The sequence below is a fragment of the Schistocerca nitens genome, chromosome 3 (assembly GCF_023898315.1).
Source record: "Schistocerca nitens isolate TAMUIC-IGC-003100 chromosome 3, iqSchNite1.1, whole genome shotgun sequence".
Classification (NCBI taxonomy): Eukaryota; Metazoa; Arthropoda; class Insecta; order Orthoptera; family Acrididae; genus Schistocerca; species Schistocerca nitens.
The window spans coordinates 163,882,541-163,903,043 of NC_064616.1; the positions used below are offsets into that span (position 1 = coordinate 163,882,541).

General features: G+C 37.0%; 1 protein-coding gene across 1 annotated transcript in view; it reads right to left on the minus strand.

The window, feature by feature from the left end:
* Positions 1–20,503, minus strand: part of LOC126248103 (polyamine-transporting ATPase 13A3) — a 176,701-nt gene that overhangs the window by 26,584 nt on the left and 129,614 nt on the right. Inside the window, exons 13-14 of the mRNA XM_049948774.1 lie at positions 16,802–16,936; positions 2,152–2,302 (exon numbers count right to left, since the gene is read on the minus strand). Of these exons, the coding sequence (XP_049804731.1) occupies positions 2,152–2,302; positions 16,802–16,936 (286 nt within the window). The remainder of the gene's footprint in view (positions 1–2,151; positions 2,303–16,801; positions 16,937–20,503) is intronic.

Genomic DNA, 20,503 nt, shown 5'->3' on the forward strand with positions numbered 1-20,503 from the left:
AGGTTTTTTGCAGGGTGTGCCTGAATTTATACTTCAAATAATTCATGTTACATATTTAATAACTAGGACAACTTTGGTTTGCCTTTACAAGCTAATCCAGAATATTATACTTTTTGTCACTATGAGAGGAAAGCAAGGAAATTAGGCAGTTATCTTCTCTTTTGCATCACCTATGACTAACAACATTTACATTGCAAATGGAGATATGGTTAGGTATATCAGCAAATTGTGTGGTATGTTATTCCCACTTGAACTTGTGATCTTTAATCTTTTACATCTGCTCCATCTTTAAAAATCCTGTGAAAGCTTAAGATATAGTCAAGTGGAAAAAGGTTGTGACAACTGAATTTTATAATGCTTTTTAATGTAGATTATTGTCACACTTGTTTTTACACGGATTCCTTTTCTTTACTGAACATCTTCAGTTGCAGAGAAGCCAGTCAGTTTCACGTGCTGTAAAAAGCATCCAAAGGTAACTTATGAAGAAACCTGGTAATCATTGTAAAAATGACCAGCAGCAGAAGCACTGGGACTGGTGTATACGTGCGGATGGGAACTACTTCGAGGGTGATGGTGACCATTAGTCAAAAGGTAAGGTTTTCAACAGATGGCAGCACCAGTCCCGAAAATTTTGGATAGCACCTCATACAGTGCTTGAAGCTGAAGCTGAAGCTGTAGCTGCTTCACATGTGATAGCACATAAATAAAAACATAATCACAGATGAGTCAAAGAAAATGAGTAATAAAATATTTCACAGCTGCCTTAGTTTCCAGCGTGATGGGAGCTACAAGATATATATACTACTGAAATAAATGGTTGTAGCTCTGTCACCAGTTGCATTGAGAAGTGTCTTTTTTTCATATCTTGATGGTGACTAGTTTTGGACACCTGATTACATTTTCAAACCATCTGTACCATAAGTGTGACAAATACAGGCAATAAACTATGCACAAAAACTGCCCCTGCAGTAATGATCAAAGCAGCACTATGGCTGACTCAACGCCTGTTGTATATACTATGCTGCCTCATGCTCATACCTCTTACATCATGCACCAATCAGTGGCATTCTATTCAGGAAAATGAATAGGGTTAAACATTGTGACATATTTTACTTCAACAACTGTGTCCAGTGAGCTATAAATAAGAGATGTTCTCCTAAAACTCATCCTGCTGTATCAGCTATGTAAAATGTGGTGAAATATAACAAAACTACATTAACACTGCACATGAATATTTCCACTACCATGTACTTGTGATTTGTTCTCCTAAAAGTCTTGCACAGAAGAAAATCATGACCATGTCATGAAAAATGGAAAATTTTGCCAACTTGGTATCCAAACCTAAACCTTCTTCTTATAGTAAGCAGTCACCCTAGCCGTTTAAACCATCAAAACATGCCTTCGAGAGCATCTCAAATTTTCAATGCGACTGATGTTTCCCTCCAATTACTTTTGAATAATAAAAGAGGTTCTCCCATGGGGTAAGTGGGGACAGTGCTACTGTAGGAATAAATTTTGTGGCAGACCATGGATCACACTGTCACAGAGACATATGTATATGAGGGTATCTATGCAAATTTAACGAAGGTCACTGAAATGAAATGAATGAATGAAATCAATGGGAATTTTATCAAGCCACATTCATTCCATATTTCTGAACATATTTCACTGATACACTTTCCTGTTATTGCACTTCATTGATTTCACCCTCAATGATTCCCTTCATTTCATTTCAGTAAATTTAACTAATCTGAAATAAAGAATTAGTGCCTACATTTTACAAATATGGCATTTAGACTTTTCTTGAGGAATCAGATATTCTTGAAAGATGACACAGTATTGTATAACTGGAGATGTTTTCCAAGGATCAACTACCAATAAATCATAGATAAAATGTTCTGAGTTTTTCTTGCAATGTCATGTTTGTGAGAAAAATCACCCAGATACAGCAAGAAAACTACTAAAATTTTGTCCAAGAACATTGTTAAAAAAATAATCTTCCAATAACAATAAGTAAGGATATCTCTTTCAATGAAACTGGATCATAACATACATAGAAATAGTGAGTGCAGGGGTGTCACAATAGTTATAGAACAGATAGGTATTATTAATTGCAGTGGTTACAACTACAATGATATATTATGAGCATACCTGTGTTATTATGGCACAGGGATGCAATCATTTCTGGAGATCCCTTGCAGTAAGCAGTGTAATGGGCATCACCAAGCTTTCTCATAATGACACTCATACGTTGTAAGTTAGATGAAAATGGGAACTGACGAACAATGCCCAGCGTTATATCCTATAAACACAAGACAAGAACATATGACTACTTCAAAAGCACTGACACTGTATAATAGTTCAATAATTATGAAATATGAAGGGTGAGAAACACACACCCATGCATGCACACATGCGCACGCACGCACGCACATGCACGCACGCACACACACACACACACACACACACACATATATATATATATATATATATATATATATATATATATATATATATATATATATATCATACTAAGAATTGTGTTCAAGCTAGTGCTACTACCAGAGATGTGTTGATGAGACTTGTACATTTTATTGCAGAAGCACCTAGATCAGCTGAAGATTATACAATTACCCAGGAATTTCTAAGTTCTACTGCTGCAGACTTTTGTGGCACAATAACCACGAATCTTTATTTTCTGTATGTAATTACAACAAAACAGGCTTCATGATAGGTACATGTTAATAGAGAACATAAGCAGTCTGACAAAAATTTTTTTACATGGCATGAACCAAGCAGAAATAGATAGTTTATTGCCATTTTTGAGGATATTCAGTTTGTGTGAGTTTCAGTTTATTCTCAGCCTGTGCCTCATTATGTCAAAATTTGTGTTGGTTTTGGTGTAGAGGTGATTAATTTCTTTCCTGGTAACACATTTTGTAATTTTGCTCCTGATACACAGAACACAGAAACATAAAAGTACTACAGTTCCATAACTGTTAGTACTCTGATGCAAGCAATAAGCTGATGACAGTACCCCAGAGGACTAGCCTTGTATATCACCACATCATCATCATCATCTTCTTCTTCTTCTCTTCTTCATTGACACCTCCATTTCATTTTTACTTCAGTTCCATTCCAGCGTGTCAACTGATTCACTTGTTTATTTTGTCACCTCTTCTAGCAGTTCACAAAATGCACCTCTCCATTGCTCACAGACTGAGCTTAAGTTTTTGTATGGTTTTACCATTGAAAGTTCATATGAAGGGCTTATTTCAATAGCCATTTTTGTTCATTCTGAGATACAGAGTCCTAAAGTTAAATGAGCTTTGCAGTTGAGATACCAGAAATATTCAGGTATATGTACTTTAATATTTCTGGTATCTCAACTGCAGATTTTTCAGCACTCATTTAACTTCAGGACTCTGTGTCTCAGAATGAACAAAAATGGACTTGTACCACAATTGAAATAAGCCCTTCATATGTCACTGCCACAACTCAAAGCTGATAAAACACATAAATTACAAATTTTATGTTTCAGATGTGTTGGATGCATAATTTTGAAAACTCTATTTAAATTAACAATTGCAGTCCAGACCTTTCTTACTCTCTTTTTATTTCTTTTGCTGCTCAGCAATTCATTGTCCTCAGTACCCATAAATCTAAAAGCTCATTAATTGACTGCATGATTTCACTGTTAATTTGTACAATTTCCTTTCTGATGTGTTAATATCACATTATTTTAACCTTACTGTAATTGCTTTCCAGACCTATTTTTAAATGTGCTGCAGTAAGTTCTTCAGTTTGTTGCTGAAGTATATCTGCATTAGAGACGAACAGTGCAAAGTTGTCAGCAAAATAAAGAAGTTAGAAATGGTATTAATTTGCTTGGATCCTTGTTCAGTTCTTAAATGATGCCCCACCATTCTGCTGAAGTTAAACTGAAGCTGTAATTTTGGCACACAGGGTGTAAGGAAATACTGCTGATAAACTGCACAGGGTTGTAGACAGTGTCTTCATGAATGAATTGAGGATACAATCTTCAGAAACATCATCCAACAACACAACAGAAATTGCAGAACACTGGTATAATTCAACTTTAAAGCACTGTATCTCAAATATATTTTGAGTCAAGTGGAAGTTTCTAACTACAGTTTTCAATGATTTTAGGGTCATTCAAGCTGTGGCTTTCTGGACTGGTTCCATAAGGCAAAGAGTTAAAGAAACTCTCTCAGTGGCTTTGGAGTATTTTGTCCTGCAGACAGTGAATAGAGTACTGAAATATATGGAGTTTGTAGATATGGGTCTCTTAGATTAAGTAAATATCCATCCAGTTTGGATAAATGTAACAGGAAATAAACTCAGAAACCAACAAGTATTTGCAAAAAGTATCACAGTTTGAAAAACTTCCAAAATAAAATATGGTTTACACTGACGGTTATCAAATTAATGGAAACACGTTGTACAGAATATGCTTCCACTTCAGATTCTTTTTGTACCATCCGATGCATAATGCAATCTTTGACCTGTACTAGTAGCAGTCTCTGTTAATGCTGTGTAGAATCAATGTTTCTGGTGTGTAGTAAGAGCTATCACCTGTAGAAGAAATTGTAAACTGATTGGATGTTACATTTTCCCAACTGGGATCAATATGTAATTGTTTGGGTAGCAAAAGCAATAAAAACTTTAGTCCATATTATGATTTGGGAACATTGTGAAATTGTACATGATGTAAAACTTTACAATTGTGTACAGGTTTAGGAGTGTGGTACCAGTGTTTTTAGTCTGAATACGGTTACATTCCACTGTGTGGATTGAAAATATGACAATGTGACATCTGTTGGTCAACAGGATGGTCAGTCTGCACAGTAACCATTTCTGAAAACTGCTTGGGAGTTTGATCTAGAAGATTAGTTGCTGTACCCTGCACTCAAGCAACATGAGAGTAATCACACCAGTACTGTTCTAACCAAGTAAAAGGCAATTTGCAATTGAAATCTGAACCACTCACTTGGTCTTTTTTTTATTTTATACAATATACATATAAGAAATTCATGCATGTATTCACTCTCTCATTTCTGTTTACTACTGGAGACAGTAATTGTAGTACAGTGGACACTCATTAACCAGACCAATTGCTCTTGTAAATCATTTGGATAGTTGAAAAGCAAGGTAATTGAACACACATAAAAAAAAGTTTTGCATTACCTAGGTTTCAAGAGTTCCGGAACCTGTACAGAAAATTGGAACAGAGATCAACATAAACATCATTTCCGCCAATTTTATTGCTCATGAAAACCGCACATTGCATCTTGTACCACCATAGAGCGAGACCTTCAGAGGTGGTGGTTCAGATTTCTGTACACACTGGTACCTCTTAATAACCAGTAGCATGTCCTCTTGCACTGATCCATGCCTGTATTTGTCATGGCATACCATCCACAAGTTCATCAACGCACTGTTGGTCCAGATTGTTCCACTCCTCAATGGCATTTGGACGTAGATCCCTCAGAGTGGTTAGTGAGTCACATCGTCCATAAACAGCCCTTTTCAGTCTATCCCAGGCATGTTTAATTGGGTTCATGTCTGGAGAACATGCTGCCATTCTAGTTCAGCGATGTTGTTATCCTGAAGAAAGTAATTCACAAGATGTGCACAATGGGGGCATGAATTGTCATCCATGAAGATGAATGCCTTGCCAATATGCTGCCGATATGGTTGCACTATTGTCGGAGGATGGCATTCACGTATTGTACAACCATTACAGCGCCTTCCATGACCACCAGCGGCTTATGTCGGCTCCACATAATGCCACCCAAAAACATCAGGAAGCCTCCACCTTGTTGCACTTGCTGGACAGTGTGTCTAAGGCATTCAGCCTGACCGGGTTGCCTCCAAACACATCTCCGACAATTGTCTGGTTGAAGGCATATACGACACTCATCGGTGAAGAGAACGTGAAGTCAATCCTGCGTGGTCCATTTGGCATGTTATTGGGCCGATCTGTACCGCATTGCATGGTGTCGTGGTTGCAAAGATGGACATTGCCATGGATGTCGGGAGTGATGTTGCACATCATGCAGCCTACTTTTCACATTTTGAGCCATAACACGATGTCCTGTGGCTGCACAAAAAGCATTATTCAACTTGGTGGCAATGCTGTCGGGGTTCCTCCGAGCCATAACCTGTAGATAGCAGTCATTGACTACAGTAGTGGTCCTTGGGCAGCCTAAACGAGGCATGTCATCGACAATTCCTGTCTCTTTTTATGTCCTCCACGTCTGGACGACATCATTTTGGTTCCCTCCGAGATGCCTGGACACTTCCCTCGTTGAGAGCCCTCCCTGGCACAATATAACAATGTGGACATGATCGAACCGTGGTATTGACCATCTAGGCATGGATGAACTACAGACAACATGAGCCATGAACCTCCTTCCTGGTGGAATGACTGGAACTGGTCGGCTGTTGGACCCCCTCCATCCAATAGGAGCTGCTCATGCATGGTTGTTTACATCTTTGGGAGGGTTTAGTGACATCTCTGAACAGTCAAAGGCACTGTGTCTGTGATGCAATATCCACAGTCAGCGTCTATCTTCAGGAGTTCTGGGAACTGGGGTGATGCAAAACTTTTTTGATGTGTTTATAAAGAAAAGCAATTTTTGTATTATAATTCTAAAAAGATAAATGTACACGTACAGTTCTCTTTTAGCTACATTGTCATACGGTTATCTTCCTAAGGTTAATACATAGTGTTAGGTGTTTCTTCAAAACAACAAAAACAAATTAAACCTATTAAAATCAACAAAAATCAATGTTTATTAAGAGATTAGAGACATGTTTTGTATTTATGTACATATTTTCTCAAAATTACTAAAATATTGCAACTTCAATCATGAAAGACCTGACAAAAGTCACATGGGACAGTCACTGTAGTTTAATTTTGTTTAAAATATTTGATAATTGTGATTTGATGTAAACAATTTTTTTCTCTTCATTGTTGATATATCAAGAATTCATTTTAATTGTAATAAATTCACAGTATCATGCTCTGTTTATTTTTCAAACTATTTTAAAGCTGTTTGCTGGGCTTGAAATGTTTCTGCATGAAATGGTCCTGCATCATTTTCTGCATCAACATTTTCTTCTGTTTCATCTTGCATTTCCTGCTGTTCGCTTGCCTGCAATATGTTTTCAACAATTTCGTCATCTGACGTGATCTGAAAATCTTGATCATTACTGTCACAAGTGAGCCAACTCCATATGGATGGCATCACATTCATGGCATATGTGTACATTTGTCATTATCTCATTTTTATCATCAAAAACAGAATCATCCGCACTGGTGTTGAATTTTCATGCTCCAATTTTAGTATTCTGTTTCAAGGTTTTTTCAGTCTTTCTTTCAATCAAATCCCAATCATCTACAACCATGTAACAACACTACTATAAATTCATTTGCTTGAAAAATGACAAAACGATTACTATGTTATCTTCATCAACAAATAATAATCTACATAAAATTAGTATTCTATAAAGTCATTTTAGTGTTTCAGTAACACTTTGATCCATTTATTGTACCAAGAATGTCACATTAGAAGGCAAAAATTTTACTGTAAACACTCCATTTTCTGTCTCTAACATTTCAGATGAAGGATGGGCTGGTGCATTAACCATTAAAAGTATAACTTTTCCTTGTTTATCAATTTTGTTTTAATATTTTTTTACTTCACGGATAAATGTATGTTATACCAGTTAATGAATATCTCAGTGTCCATTCATGAACTTTTTTGGTTTTTATAAATTAAGAGAAACCTGATTTTTTTAAGAACCTGGAGGTTTTGGATCATCCAATGAGAGGCAAATGCATTTTATGAGTCCTGGTAGCATTTGTGCAAACTAATATTGTTGCTCACTCTTTACTAGTTTTATGTTCTGGAGCTGTACACTCTTGCCAAGAAGCTAATGGTTCTGATGGTAATGATTTTCAATTTAATCTGGACTCATCAGCATTGTGAACAAAGTACAAGTCACAGTCATTTCTGTCCAATTCTTCTTTAAAACAATATGTAAAAGAATTTGCTGCATCTACATCAGCTGACATTTTATCACTTGTACTTCCAATTTGCAAATTCCATGATGAGATTTAAATCAGAACAACCATTTGTTACTTGCCACGAATGATTCATCACCACATTTTCTTTTATTTAACTGTAATGCCTCTTCACAGAGCAAGGGAGCAGCTATCAGCTGATCAGTTGATCATTTTTATAAAAGCCAACAATACAAAGCTCCTTTCCAATGTTCATTTTTTGGTTTCTTCCTTACTTTTTGATGTGTAATTCAAAACTGAATTGGTATTCTTCTTAATATCACATATCGTAGAACTATCTACACTATACTTATCGGCTACATGTCCATACATGCACAGTCTAAACTACAAAGATATTTGCTCACGGTTGACAAGCAAGATATGTATGAATCTGTATCATTGAGGTCCAGATAATTGAGTCTCCACTGTAGTAAAATGAAATAATTCCAGCTTGTCCTTAATTATGCTTAAAAAAGTACCAGCTAATGCTTTACTGAAGGCAAATGCCTTGCATATTAAATCAAAAGCTTTCCTGACTGGACTACAGTGGAATAATAATTAACAAATATTTATCAAATGTGTTTCTGTGACAAACGCATATGGTCTGCATGAATGAATAATAAGAATGTATGTATGTTTATGCTGACATGATTTGGCAGTCAAGGTTAAAAAAAGGGGGAAATACTATCATTTCATTTCAGCTTCACTCGTCTAAGTGTTATCCACATTGGTGTACTATCAGCATTGTTCAGAAATGTGTCACTATTATTATATATATATATATATATATATATATATATATATATATATATATATATATATATATATATATATATACAGAGGGAAACATTCCACGTGGAAAAAATATATCTATCTCTGTCTATATATGTCTGCTTGTGTCTGTATGTGTGGATGGATATGTGTGTGTGTGCGAGTGTATACCTGTCCTTTTTTCCCCCTAAGGTAAGTCTTTCCGCTCCCGGGATTGGAATGACTCCTTACCCTCTCCCTTAAAACCCACATCCTTTCGTCTTTCCCTCTCCTTCCCTCTTTCCTGATGAGGCAACAGTTTGTTGCGAAAGCTTGAATTTTGTGTGTATATTTGTGTTTGTTTTTGTGTCTGTCGACCTGCCAGCGCTTTTGTTTGGTAGATATATATATATATATATATATATATATATATATATATATATATATATATATATATATATATATATATATATATATATATAAGATGATGAGACTTACCAAACAAAAGCGCTGGCAGGTCGATAGACACACAAACAAACACAAATATACACACAAAATTCAAGCTTTCGCAACAAACTGTTGCCTCATCAGGAAAGAGGGAAGGAGAGGGAAAGACGAAAGGATGTGGGTTTTAAGGGAGAGGGTAAGGAGTCATTCCAATCCCGGGAGCGGAAAGACTTACCTTAGGGGGAAAAAAGGACAGGTATACACTCGCACACACACACATATCCATCCACACACACAGACACAAGCAGACATATTTAAATATGTCTTTAAATATGTCTGCTTGTGTCTGTGTGTGTGGATGGATATGTGTGTGTGTGCGAGTGTATACCTGTCCTTTTTTCCCCCTAAGGTAAGTCTTTCCGCTCCCGGGATTGGAATGACTCCTTACCCTCTCCCTTAAAACCCACATCCTTTCGTCTTTCCCTCTCCTTCCCTCTTTCCTGATGAGGCAACAGTTTGTTGCGAAAGCTTGAATTTTGTGTGTGTATTTGTGTTTGTTTGTGTGTCTATCGACCTGCCAGCGCTTTTGTTTGGTAAGTCTCATCATCTTTCTTTTTAGATATATTTTTTCCACGTGGAATGTTTCCCTCTGTTATATATATATATATATATATATATATATATATGCACTTTAATTTGAGGACTGATACACACATTGTGTAATTACGACAGCATTAGATGGGTTGGCTTTATGACAAAGCACATAAAAACATTTAACAAATCATGACCGGTAGCTAATTGTAAGAGCCACCACATATTACAACAGTCAAATAAGATTAATACTGTACTGGATCATTATAGCCACCCACACCACTATGATTCATAGTGGAATGAATGCCCACATCTTATTCATTATTTCAAGATCAATTTTGTGTCATATATAATGTAGTGTAACACTTAATTTAATAAGTGATATGAGGGTGTTTGTCTGGCAACAAATAAATCGCACAACACAAAAATTTATGGTTTAAAACCAACAGAATATCAAATGATTACCATGAAATTGTAGTTCAGACAGTCATCGAACCATTTTCCTGAATAATGGTAGGCTACCCAAGGAATGAGATCCAATTTGCTGTTGAAACAAACTGAAAGCTGACTCTAAAAACTATAACTATTTTTTAGTTTCTTTAGTTCATGCTTCACATCACCCATGCCTGGTCAATCATGCAAACACTGACCAGAGTACTTCTGTCTAATTTCTTTAAATGTAGTAACAAGTTACACTTGCATCAGTGCATCAGACATACAGTTACTGCACTCTTTTTCAGATTTAGAAACAGTTTCTGTAAACATGAGAGAGAGAGAGAGAGAGAGAGAGAGAGAGAGAGAGAGAGAGAGAGAGAGAGAGGGTTGGGGGGGGGGGGGGGGAAGCCACAGGCTTGCAAGGGAAACACATTGAATGTATTCTCAAATTTTAATGGTCTTGTAGCAAAATTTTCTTGGGTTTCTTATCGAGTCAATTTACAGTGATTCCTTCCATCTTCTGGCTGAGTGCTGGTGTCTCACAGACCATCTCCTTATAAAATAGCTGGCAACTTTTGACATTTAAATGCCTGCAATGGTTGCACCTCATCAAGTTAACCACCACCAGTCCCAGTATTTATGATGTCAGAAGCTCGGGCCTCACTGTTTTCACCATCCCATGAAATGCAGATGTCCCTTCCACTTTATTGCTTCCAATGGAGGTTTCCAAGATGCATTGAGGGAAAAGCCCCTAACAAATCAGATTTGGTGACTGCCTCCTTAATAATAGTGTCTCAGAAACCACTCACTGGAGAGATATCAGACGTATTCTCGAAAATGAACTTGTGCTACTCCATTAAGCTGCACTCAGTCCATGTCACTTTACCATCCTGGTGGAGCCTTACAGCATTTATATGATCAATGCAACATACACAGAGTTACAAAATGCTTGTCTATTGTAAAACTTCCTACATTCACAATGAATGCAACAAGCCCCAGATATATGAAGCATAATGGTATCTTTCATGCTGCAATTTTTTTCATTTTTTGTGTTTGCACTTGGCTGGAAAATGGACTCAATTCCTTTGTTGTTTAGAGCTTTGCAGATTTTTGAAGAGGCTGCATCAGCATATGATAGGTAGGCAATTGTGTATTGAACCGAGGGCCTAGAAACAATGGAGAGGCTTTGTCCCGCCATAGCCCTCTGTGGTTCACAATACCAGGTACATGGAGACAGTATTTGCGCAGCAATTGGCGACACAGTGTAACTGAGGTGGAATAAGTGGAACCAGCCCACAGTTGCTGAGGCAGATGGAAAACTGCCTTAAAAACCATCGACAGGCTCGCCAACACACCAGATCTTGACACAAATCTGCTGGACGGTTTCATGCTGGGTGGTGGCACGCCTTCCCGCTAGGTAGGCAATTCTCTAGTTTCTTTCTCTGTTCTTGTTTAAACATCTCTGTACACACAGCACCTTCTGAATACCTTCATTCCTACAGCTATTAGAAGCTAAAGTCTATTCTAGACATTCCAGTTCCATCAGTACATTCTCCTCACCACATGTAGTTCTCACCTTTGCATCAGTGTCATCAGGCACGAAACTCACTGTTAATGGCAGGTTGTCACTAGTGGTTACAATTTTGTGCAAATGACCATCAGGATTCTGTACATAGACATCCAGAAACAGGAGCTTGTTGATCTCAAACCTCCATGTTCAATTCGTCATTTCTATTAATTTCATTTAAGGGTTGACGAATTTATCTAGTGACTCCCTTCCATGTTGCCACACCATGAATGGGTGTGGCCTAGTAATCTCTCCAGATTTCTTCATGCAGAATTTTGCCACTGCAAGTGAGCCCATTCGAATCCCATCAACTTGCTCATAGTAGTTCCTAACATCACAGACGTAGGGGCACTGCTGCCGGTTGGTTTAAATGTTTCATAATCTTTTTCACTAGCCCAGAGGAGTCCAGGATTGTAGTCATATTCCTTGTGATTATAGATGCTACATCCCAATCAATTTTCTTGTAGACTGGATAATTTAGAACTGCTACCATCTTCCCCATAAAGTCAGTTTTGTAGAGGATAGTGAAAGGGGTTTTACCCTCAGTGCAACTTGGCAACCTGTTCTGGAAGCAATAAGACCAGAGTGACAAACTGCATTTTGTGGGAGAGCAATGGACAGCGAGCCTGAGCTGCCAGCCATACAAGCATGGGACTACATGGCGCTTAAATTGTTGTAGAGTGGTCAGTGCCAGGATTTAAATGTCAACTATGGCCAATGAGACGGACTGTGAGACACTGACACTTCATCAGAATATGAAAGAAAGTACATATCCTCCATTGCAGACTCACTGCAAATTGACGCAGAAAAAATGTGAGAAGATTTTATTGCATTGACATGCCACAAAAACCTTCAAGTGCATATTAGATGGTCTTATGATAAATAAATGATGTGTGGTATAATTAGCAAAAAAAATGGCTCTGAGCACTATGGGACTCAACTGCTGAGGTCATTAGTCCCCTAGAACTTAGAACTAGTTAAACCTAACCAACCTAAGGACATCACAAACATCCATGCCCGAGGCAGGATTCGAACCTGCGACCGTAGCGGGTATAATTAGCAGGTGGATGAAAATGTAACTGGTAGTGTAAACTGTGTTAAAGTAGCAAAAGAAAGTACAAGTTTGTTGAAGAAAATAAATTTTTAAAGAAAGGCAGTCCACTCTCTCCACTATTTCTATTATTGTAATGCATGAGCTACTGAGAAATGTCAAGAAAAAAGGGAAAGCTGTAAATATAATGGTCTTTCTCAGTGCCATAATTATTTTTGGAGTAGGCATATGAAGTTCAGAAGTAACCAGTCACATGTCAAAGAAGTGTGGCAACATTTGTGATTAAATGCAATATAAATATATATAATAAAGACTACAATAGCAGTGAAAAAGAAAGAGAGCTCCACCACAGAATTGCTGCATAATGGTAGATATTTTCTTCTTCTTTCTTTCTTTGTTTGAAAGTTATATTTTTAAATATCTGCAGAGTAAAAATGGAAGTAAGGGAGAGGAATAGTGAAAACTTGAGGTAAACTGGGGAAAGAAGCAGAAACAATCCCCAAAAGTGTTAGAAGATTATATCACAGAAAACAAATAGTATGTATTTATACCTAGCTGCAATTTGGGATTGGAAGTTATGAGAAAAAAATCAACAAAAATCAAGCACAGGGATGAACATTTATGCATGTATAAGGAGTAAGGTGGACACTGTTTCCCACAGTTTCTTTGTTTGACTGTAGACAGTATATATTCATATAAATACAACAAATAATTACTTTTGATAGCAGACAATGCATCAAAGACAATATCACTACTAGAAAGTATTAGAGTAACACCCAAAATTGTACACCAATAGAAACTTTCAGCCAGAAGCTTAGCATGAACTGTAACAACATTAATGAATGAAGAATGAAAACATTGCTGACAGCTGATAAAATTTGATTTTTGTTGACCACACTACTGGTTTCATGGCTTACAGCCACATCTTCGGGTGCAACATACATATCAAACCCTCGAGTGGTCGTGCCCATTTTCGTAACAACTGGCACATGGTGTACTTTATACAATGTAAGGAGTAGTTGTTTTTATGTTACTAAGGTAAACATGTATGGGTAAAACCACAGTTTAATTTTAGATTAATTAAACAATAATAGAATAAACTTTCATTATGTCACACTGTTGCCACACAAAAGTGCTACCCCACAGTAACGATCCACTCAAAGCATTATACGGTGCAGTCACATCAGATCAAGACAAAACGCTTATTCAATTACAAATTATCTCACAGACAACTGCCTCATTGTAAGATTGTACTACTAGCTCAGAATCTGGGGCATTTTCTTGCACTGACCATAAATTTTTTTCTCACCTAGCTCTCTGTTTATTTTATTTTACTGCTGCTGACTTTGATGTATGACAAGACAGTTTATCACTGTGTTAGATGAAGCAATAATGAAGGAATAAGTACGGTCTCACAACTGCAAAATAACAATGGAACAGTACAAGATAATGTTGTTTATGTTTGGTACACTTTATATACATGTGCACCCATTCAAGCGTTAAGAATGGAAATATCATCATAAACTGTATTGCTATTTTGCATTATTATATAAAGATTATTTGCAGACTTATGCTCACCAAATTACATAAATCCATAATTGGTGACTGCAATATCCTTAGTCAAAGGTATTAGCATTCTGAGAATACTTTCAATATTTGAGAACTCTACATGAATGAAGACTACTTTGGAAGCCAATCCCTGTAATATCCTATACTAATGTTGCCAGGTAGCTTGAACCCATATAACAGCCTTTCATTGCATATGTAAGTGTCTATAAGAAAGAGAAACAGTGCTGAAGGCTAAAACTGATTCCAAAGATAATCACTCATAATGTAGTTAACAGTGCAAATAGTGCAAGACCGTGGGAAGAAAGTAGAATAAAGTAGCCATGTTGCTTTCTTACCATCTCAAACCAGACACAGAAGGCACAGGTTACAAGAGCAGGCCCTGACTTTGCCGGTCACCAGGAAACACTGACTGTCCAGGTAAACAGTAACTATCACATAGAAGCCTGCCTGGTTAGGGGCACCTGATCCCCAGCATGAATCCCCCTGGCAGACTTGTGTCGAGGTCTGGTGAGCCGGCCAGTCTGTGGATGGTTTTTAGGCAGTTTTCCATCTGCCTCAGCGAATGCGGGCTGGTTCCCCTTATTCCGCCTCAGCTACACTATGTCGGCAATTGCTGCACAAACAAGTTCTCCACGTATGCGTACACCACCATTACTCTACCACACAAACATAGGGGTCACACTCGTCTGGTGTGAGACATTCCCTGAGGGGGGGGGGGGGGGGGTTGTCCACCGTGAGCCGAACTGCACAATACCCTGAAAGAGTGGTTCAGAGTGGGGCGGCGGAAGGGTGAAGTTGTCTGCGGTGGTCGTCGTGGGGTTGTGGACCACTGCGGCTGCGGTAGGGACAGAGCCTCTCCATCATTTCTAGGCCCCCAGTTCATCTACATCTACATGGTTACTCTGAAATTCACACTTAAGTGCCTGGCAGAGGGTTCATCGAACCATTTTCATACTACTTCTCTACCATTCCATTCTTGAATGGTGTGTGGGAAAAAGGAAAACCTAAGTCTTTCTGTTTGAGCTCTGATTTCTCTTATTTTAGTATGATGATAATTTCTCCCTACATAGGTGGGTGTCAACAAAATATTTTCGAATTTGGAAGAGAAAGTGATTGAAATTTGATAAATAGATCTCACTGCAAAGAAAACTGCCTTTGTTTCAGTGACTGCCACCCCAACTCACGCATCATATCAGTGACACTCTTACCCCTATTGCGCGATAACACAAAACGAGCTACCCTTCTTTGCACTTTTTTGATGTCCTCCGTAAATCCTACCTGGTAAGGATCCCACGCCGCGCAGCAATATTCCAGCAGAGGACGGACAATACAATACAATACAATACAATCACACAGAAGCTGTGTCACAATGTACACATGACTAAGAGTGTTGGGTCACTCCCTTACGAAATAATTAACCAAAGAAGCAATGAAAGATTGTCAAAATATTATGATGCTTTAAACCCAACAGACCATTCAACATGTTCTGTATACTACCTTTTTTGTATTTCCACTATCTCCAGTACACTCAAATCCTGGCCCTATTCTTTTCTATGAAGGATTATAAAATTTTCAGCAAGTCTATGCCCCACTTCCCGTGCATGTGAGGTTAATGCAGATTTGGAATTTGTTAAATTAAGATGTTCCTGGAACCCTTTAACTGAAGGACCTACCGGTTTGTCCTATGTATTTTTTTTTTTTTTGGCTATCATTGCATTAGTTACAGTAAATACCTACTGAATTACATTTGTCGCAGGAAATAGTTTCTCTATGCCCATGTTATGGATTAATGTAATTTTGCGAGTTAAGTCTGCATATAATGTTTATATAATAGCACAAATTTGCAATAGAGTTTATAATATTATTTCATTTCTTAAATATGTACATTTCACCTGAATTTGTGGCTGTAAGCCATGAAACCAGTAGTGTGCTCAATTAAAACCAAGTTATACCAGCTGTCAGCAGGGTTTTCATTCATCATGACCTTCAGCTGCTGCAGATGCCCTGCATGTAAAATTGTTTGTAACTCTAATGAAAAACAGATGCTTATGAAAAGTGATGTTCATATAATTAGAAATGCCAGCTTCTGTACCTAAAATTGGCTAATTTATAACTATGACCTTGCAGAAGGTATCAATTTGCACTTATGAACAGATCAGTTGCATGTAACAAAGAGGGTTTACAGCTTAAGGGGTGACTAACAGACCGTCTGATGACACACTAAAATTAATAGCCACTTTGAGAGCAAATATTCTCATAGAAAGAAACAAGAAAGAAAACTTAACCAAACAAAACTCACATCTATGTCAGAGTCCTTTCCAGCAGAGGTGTATCTTCCCTTGGGTGGCTTAACTACTGTTGGAAATAACATATCAAACTTTGAAGTGTCTTCAATGTCATGCTCTTCCAGCTGCCATCCTGTTGACTCAAACATCTGGAAATGATAGAAGTGCAATATATTCAACAGTCTTCAATTAAAGTTAGATTAGAATATCATCAGTAAGGGTAAAGCAGTATTTTCATTCCAATAATGAAAATAATAAATCCATAAAAAGTTAATCTGTCATCAACCCAAGAGTTTTAACGTCACTGTGTTTTACTAGGCATGGGCCTATTACAGGTGGTATGCCATTTCCTTCCTAGGACCTTTGAAGATCGAACTGACTTACTCAGCCAGTAATTGGGGGACCTAAAGTTTAATGTGAATTACAAGCCATGGTGCACCTTGGCATTTTTCACATTAACAAACACTACCAGCAGTGAAAGAAGTGAAGAATAACAGATGAAATTTTTGGACTGACTGGGGAGCACACACAAGACCTTGGATCCATAGTCTGGCACTTTACCACAATACATGAATATCGATCTTTAATATTTTTTCCAAGAATGAAATCTTTACTGAAACTAAATGTGAGATACAAAACTGATGGTACTCCTCACAAAATAAACACTAGTAACAAAGATAGAAATTTGAAGAGTCATGTTGTAAGCAGAGAGAAGAACCCGCTTATTATCTTCCAACCATCATTTCCATTGGTATTTATTTTGTATTGTATACAATTGCCAGTCAGTTTTATCCTACTCTGACTTGAGCATGAAGCTCTGTTTTTCTAAGCTTTTAAACCTCTGCTACAAAATAATATCCCAACATATGAAGTTTGTTAGCAACAATCCACCACCATTTGAAACCAATGGTAACATTCATATAACAGTTGAAGGAGAAATCTATAATCCTTTATGAAGACACGTCATTGTTTAACATTGTTACCAAGAACCTTGAAAAGTACTTAACCAATCTGCTTCAAATTTTTACACGATACTCTAATAAACATTCAGACAGACACAGGCTACATATTTTCTAATATACATGGAATATAAAGATATATTAGCAAAAATCTCCAATTTCCTTGACCTATTTACTTAAAATTTTTACACAATACTCTAATAATCTTTGGATGAACATAAGCTACATTATAAACTCTCTCTCTCTCTCTCTCTCTCTCCCCCCCCCCCCCCCCCCCTCCTCTCTACTAAAACCAATCTCCAAAACTACTACATGAATTTTCATGGGATTTTCACAAGTAACTTTAGCACAGATTGGAGGCAAGATATAGGTTTTATTTAATCACAATTGGAACAGGAAATAAGAAGATATCTTAATTTAAAGTTTTATCTAAAATCATCTGCTCAGCTTAGTAGATCAGATGTTTAAGCATCACAAAATAATACAGCAAAGAACCAATAGATGGTGCTTTCAGTTTTTTTTAACTCAGTGACAGGTATGTTTTCTGAACTGTATGTCAGTACAGAATTAAGCACAACAATCTTATCTTTATGAATACAAACTAACAGTGAATTTACTTGGCTAGTATATATAGATTTACTGCTTTCAATTTCTGTATTAAAAACATAATGACACAGATTTCGTTTTTTAAATAGGTTTCATTTATATTCTTTGCTAGAAAAAGCATTTTGTTTGCAAATAAAAATGCCTAGAAAATGATTGTGTTTTTCTGAATACAACAGAACAGCTAAATGACTGAGTGTATGCAGTCTAAAGCTTCAATTGAAGATCACATGAGGCAAGACTTGCTGCAGCCTGAGAACATCAGGCTTTAACTCGCTCTTTGGAAACTCCTTCGAAAGGTGAGGCATGACGTAACTCTGATCAAGAGCATCATTCATTATCTTGTTTCTCAGAACCCTTCACTCACAGTGGCTTAAAGTTACTTCTCTCCATCATCACAGAAGCAGACGTTTTGACAGGAAGTGGCCCTAGCAAGCTAGTTTTTATACCATGAATTCTGTTTACATCAAACAATTTACCATTTGACTTTAAACATGTACAATTCCACTGAGCTTATGTTATCTCATGGCCTTAGACAAAGTATAAAGCCAGGTGCTGTATGTTGTGGTCGTTGACCTCAGTGCCCGTTTCTTTTTGCATGTTCACCTCTATACTGAGCGAGGTGGCGCAGTGGTTAGCACACTGGACTCGCATTCGGGAGGACGACGGTTCAATCCCGTCTCCGGCCATCCTGATTTAGGTTTTCCGTGATTTCCCTAAATCGCTTCAGGCAAATGCCAGGATGGTTCCTTTGAAAGGGCACAGCCGATTTCCTTCCCCATCATTCCCTCACCCGAGCTTGCGCTCCGTCTCTAATGACCTCGTTGTCGACGGGACATTAAACACTAATATCCTCCTCCTCCTCCTTCACCTCTATGTGGCACCTTCCCACGTTAGTTCAATTCAATTCAATAGTAAAACAAATAAGCTCTTTGTTCATACTATTCCTCAGCACAACACAGGCTGGAAATGGCCAAATAAATTAAGGAGGGTTGTTGCATGGTATCTTTCTCATTACATAAAAAGTGTCCACTCAAAATTTCATTAGTAATAGTATTGGCATTGGGCAAAAACTTGCATTCTTGTAGAAACACACTGTATGTTATATTAAAAATGATTTTTTTTCTCTAAAATGGAAAACGTGATTTGAAAAACAAGACTTACAGAAGTTTTGAAAAAATTGTATATTAACCAATTTGTGTTACAGTACACATTTGTGCCAGATAGCAATAGTACAACCTGCATGAAGCTGAATCTGCAAGATGAACTCACTGTTTAATAAATAAAGAGGAATGGCTGTAAAAGCTACTTGATATTTTACTTGTAGTGATGGTGTAACCAAGGCACTAACCCTGTCTGTGTACTGCCTTAATTGAATGCACAGTTGGCTTCAACTCTACTATGAATATAATATAAATGATGAGCCTGAAAACATGATTCTTTTTATTTTTTATTTTATTTCTTTGTCTGGATGAGACACAAATAAAAATTTCTTGGTGCACTTGTTGTTAATTACAAAAGGATTACTCAATGAAGTAAAATAATGTTATTAAGCATAAAATTAACATTAAATTTATTTTAGAAAGAAATGGTTTATAGACCTATGATATGGCAAGTTCCAAAAAGAGAGGTGGTTGTGTACGAGAAAGATTGTCCTCTGTGCCACTTTCATAAGGAAATAAATAATAATAGCAACATTAAATTTCATTTTAACCTTAAGAATATGAAATGGCTGTTCAGACATAATATATAATATTAGGATGTATTGGTAGCAATTTCATATGTTACAAAGGGACAAATGAAAAATAGTTACATGAATTTTTATGGATATGGAAAAAAGGAAAGTAGTTAGGTTGAAAATTTATAATGCATATAGTTTTGCATAACTGTGCTTGCATAAATATGGACAATCTATGTAGGACAGGGCTAATCTGTGAATGTTGTTTACCGCAGACAGAAAATTGATTTTTTGCTATACGCCCATTGTCTGCAAAAATTTTACAAGTCGTGAGCTTTGTGTGTGATTATTAAATTTGTGTGAAATTTGGTGGTAGATTCTGATTTTATACTAAATATGATAGCTGAAAAACCTTTAATAATGTGGTTCTTCATGAACAAGAAGCTTTTAAGCTCATATGAGGCAACCATTAATTG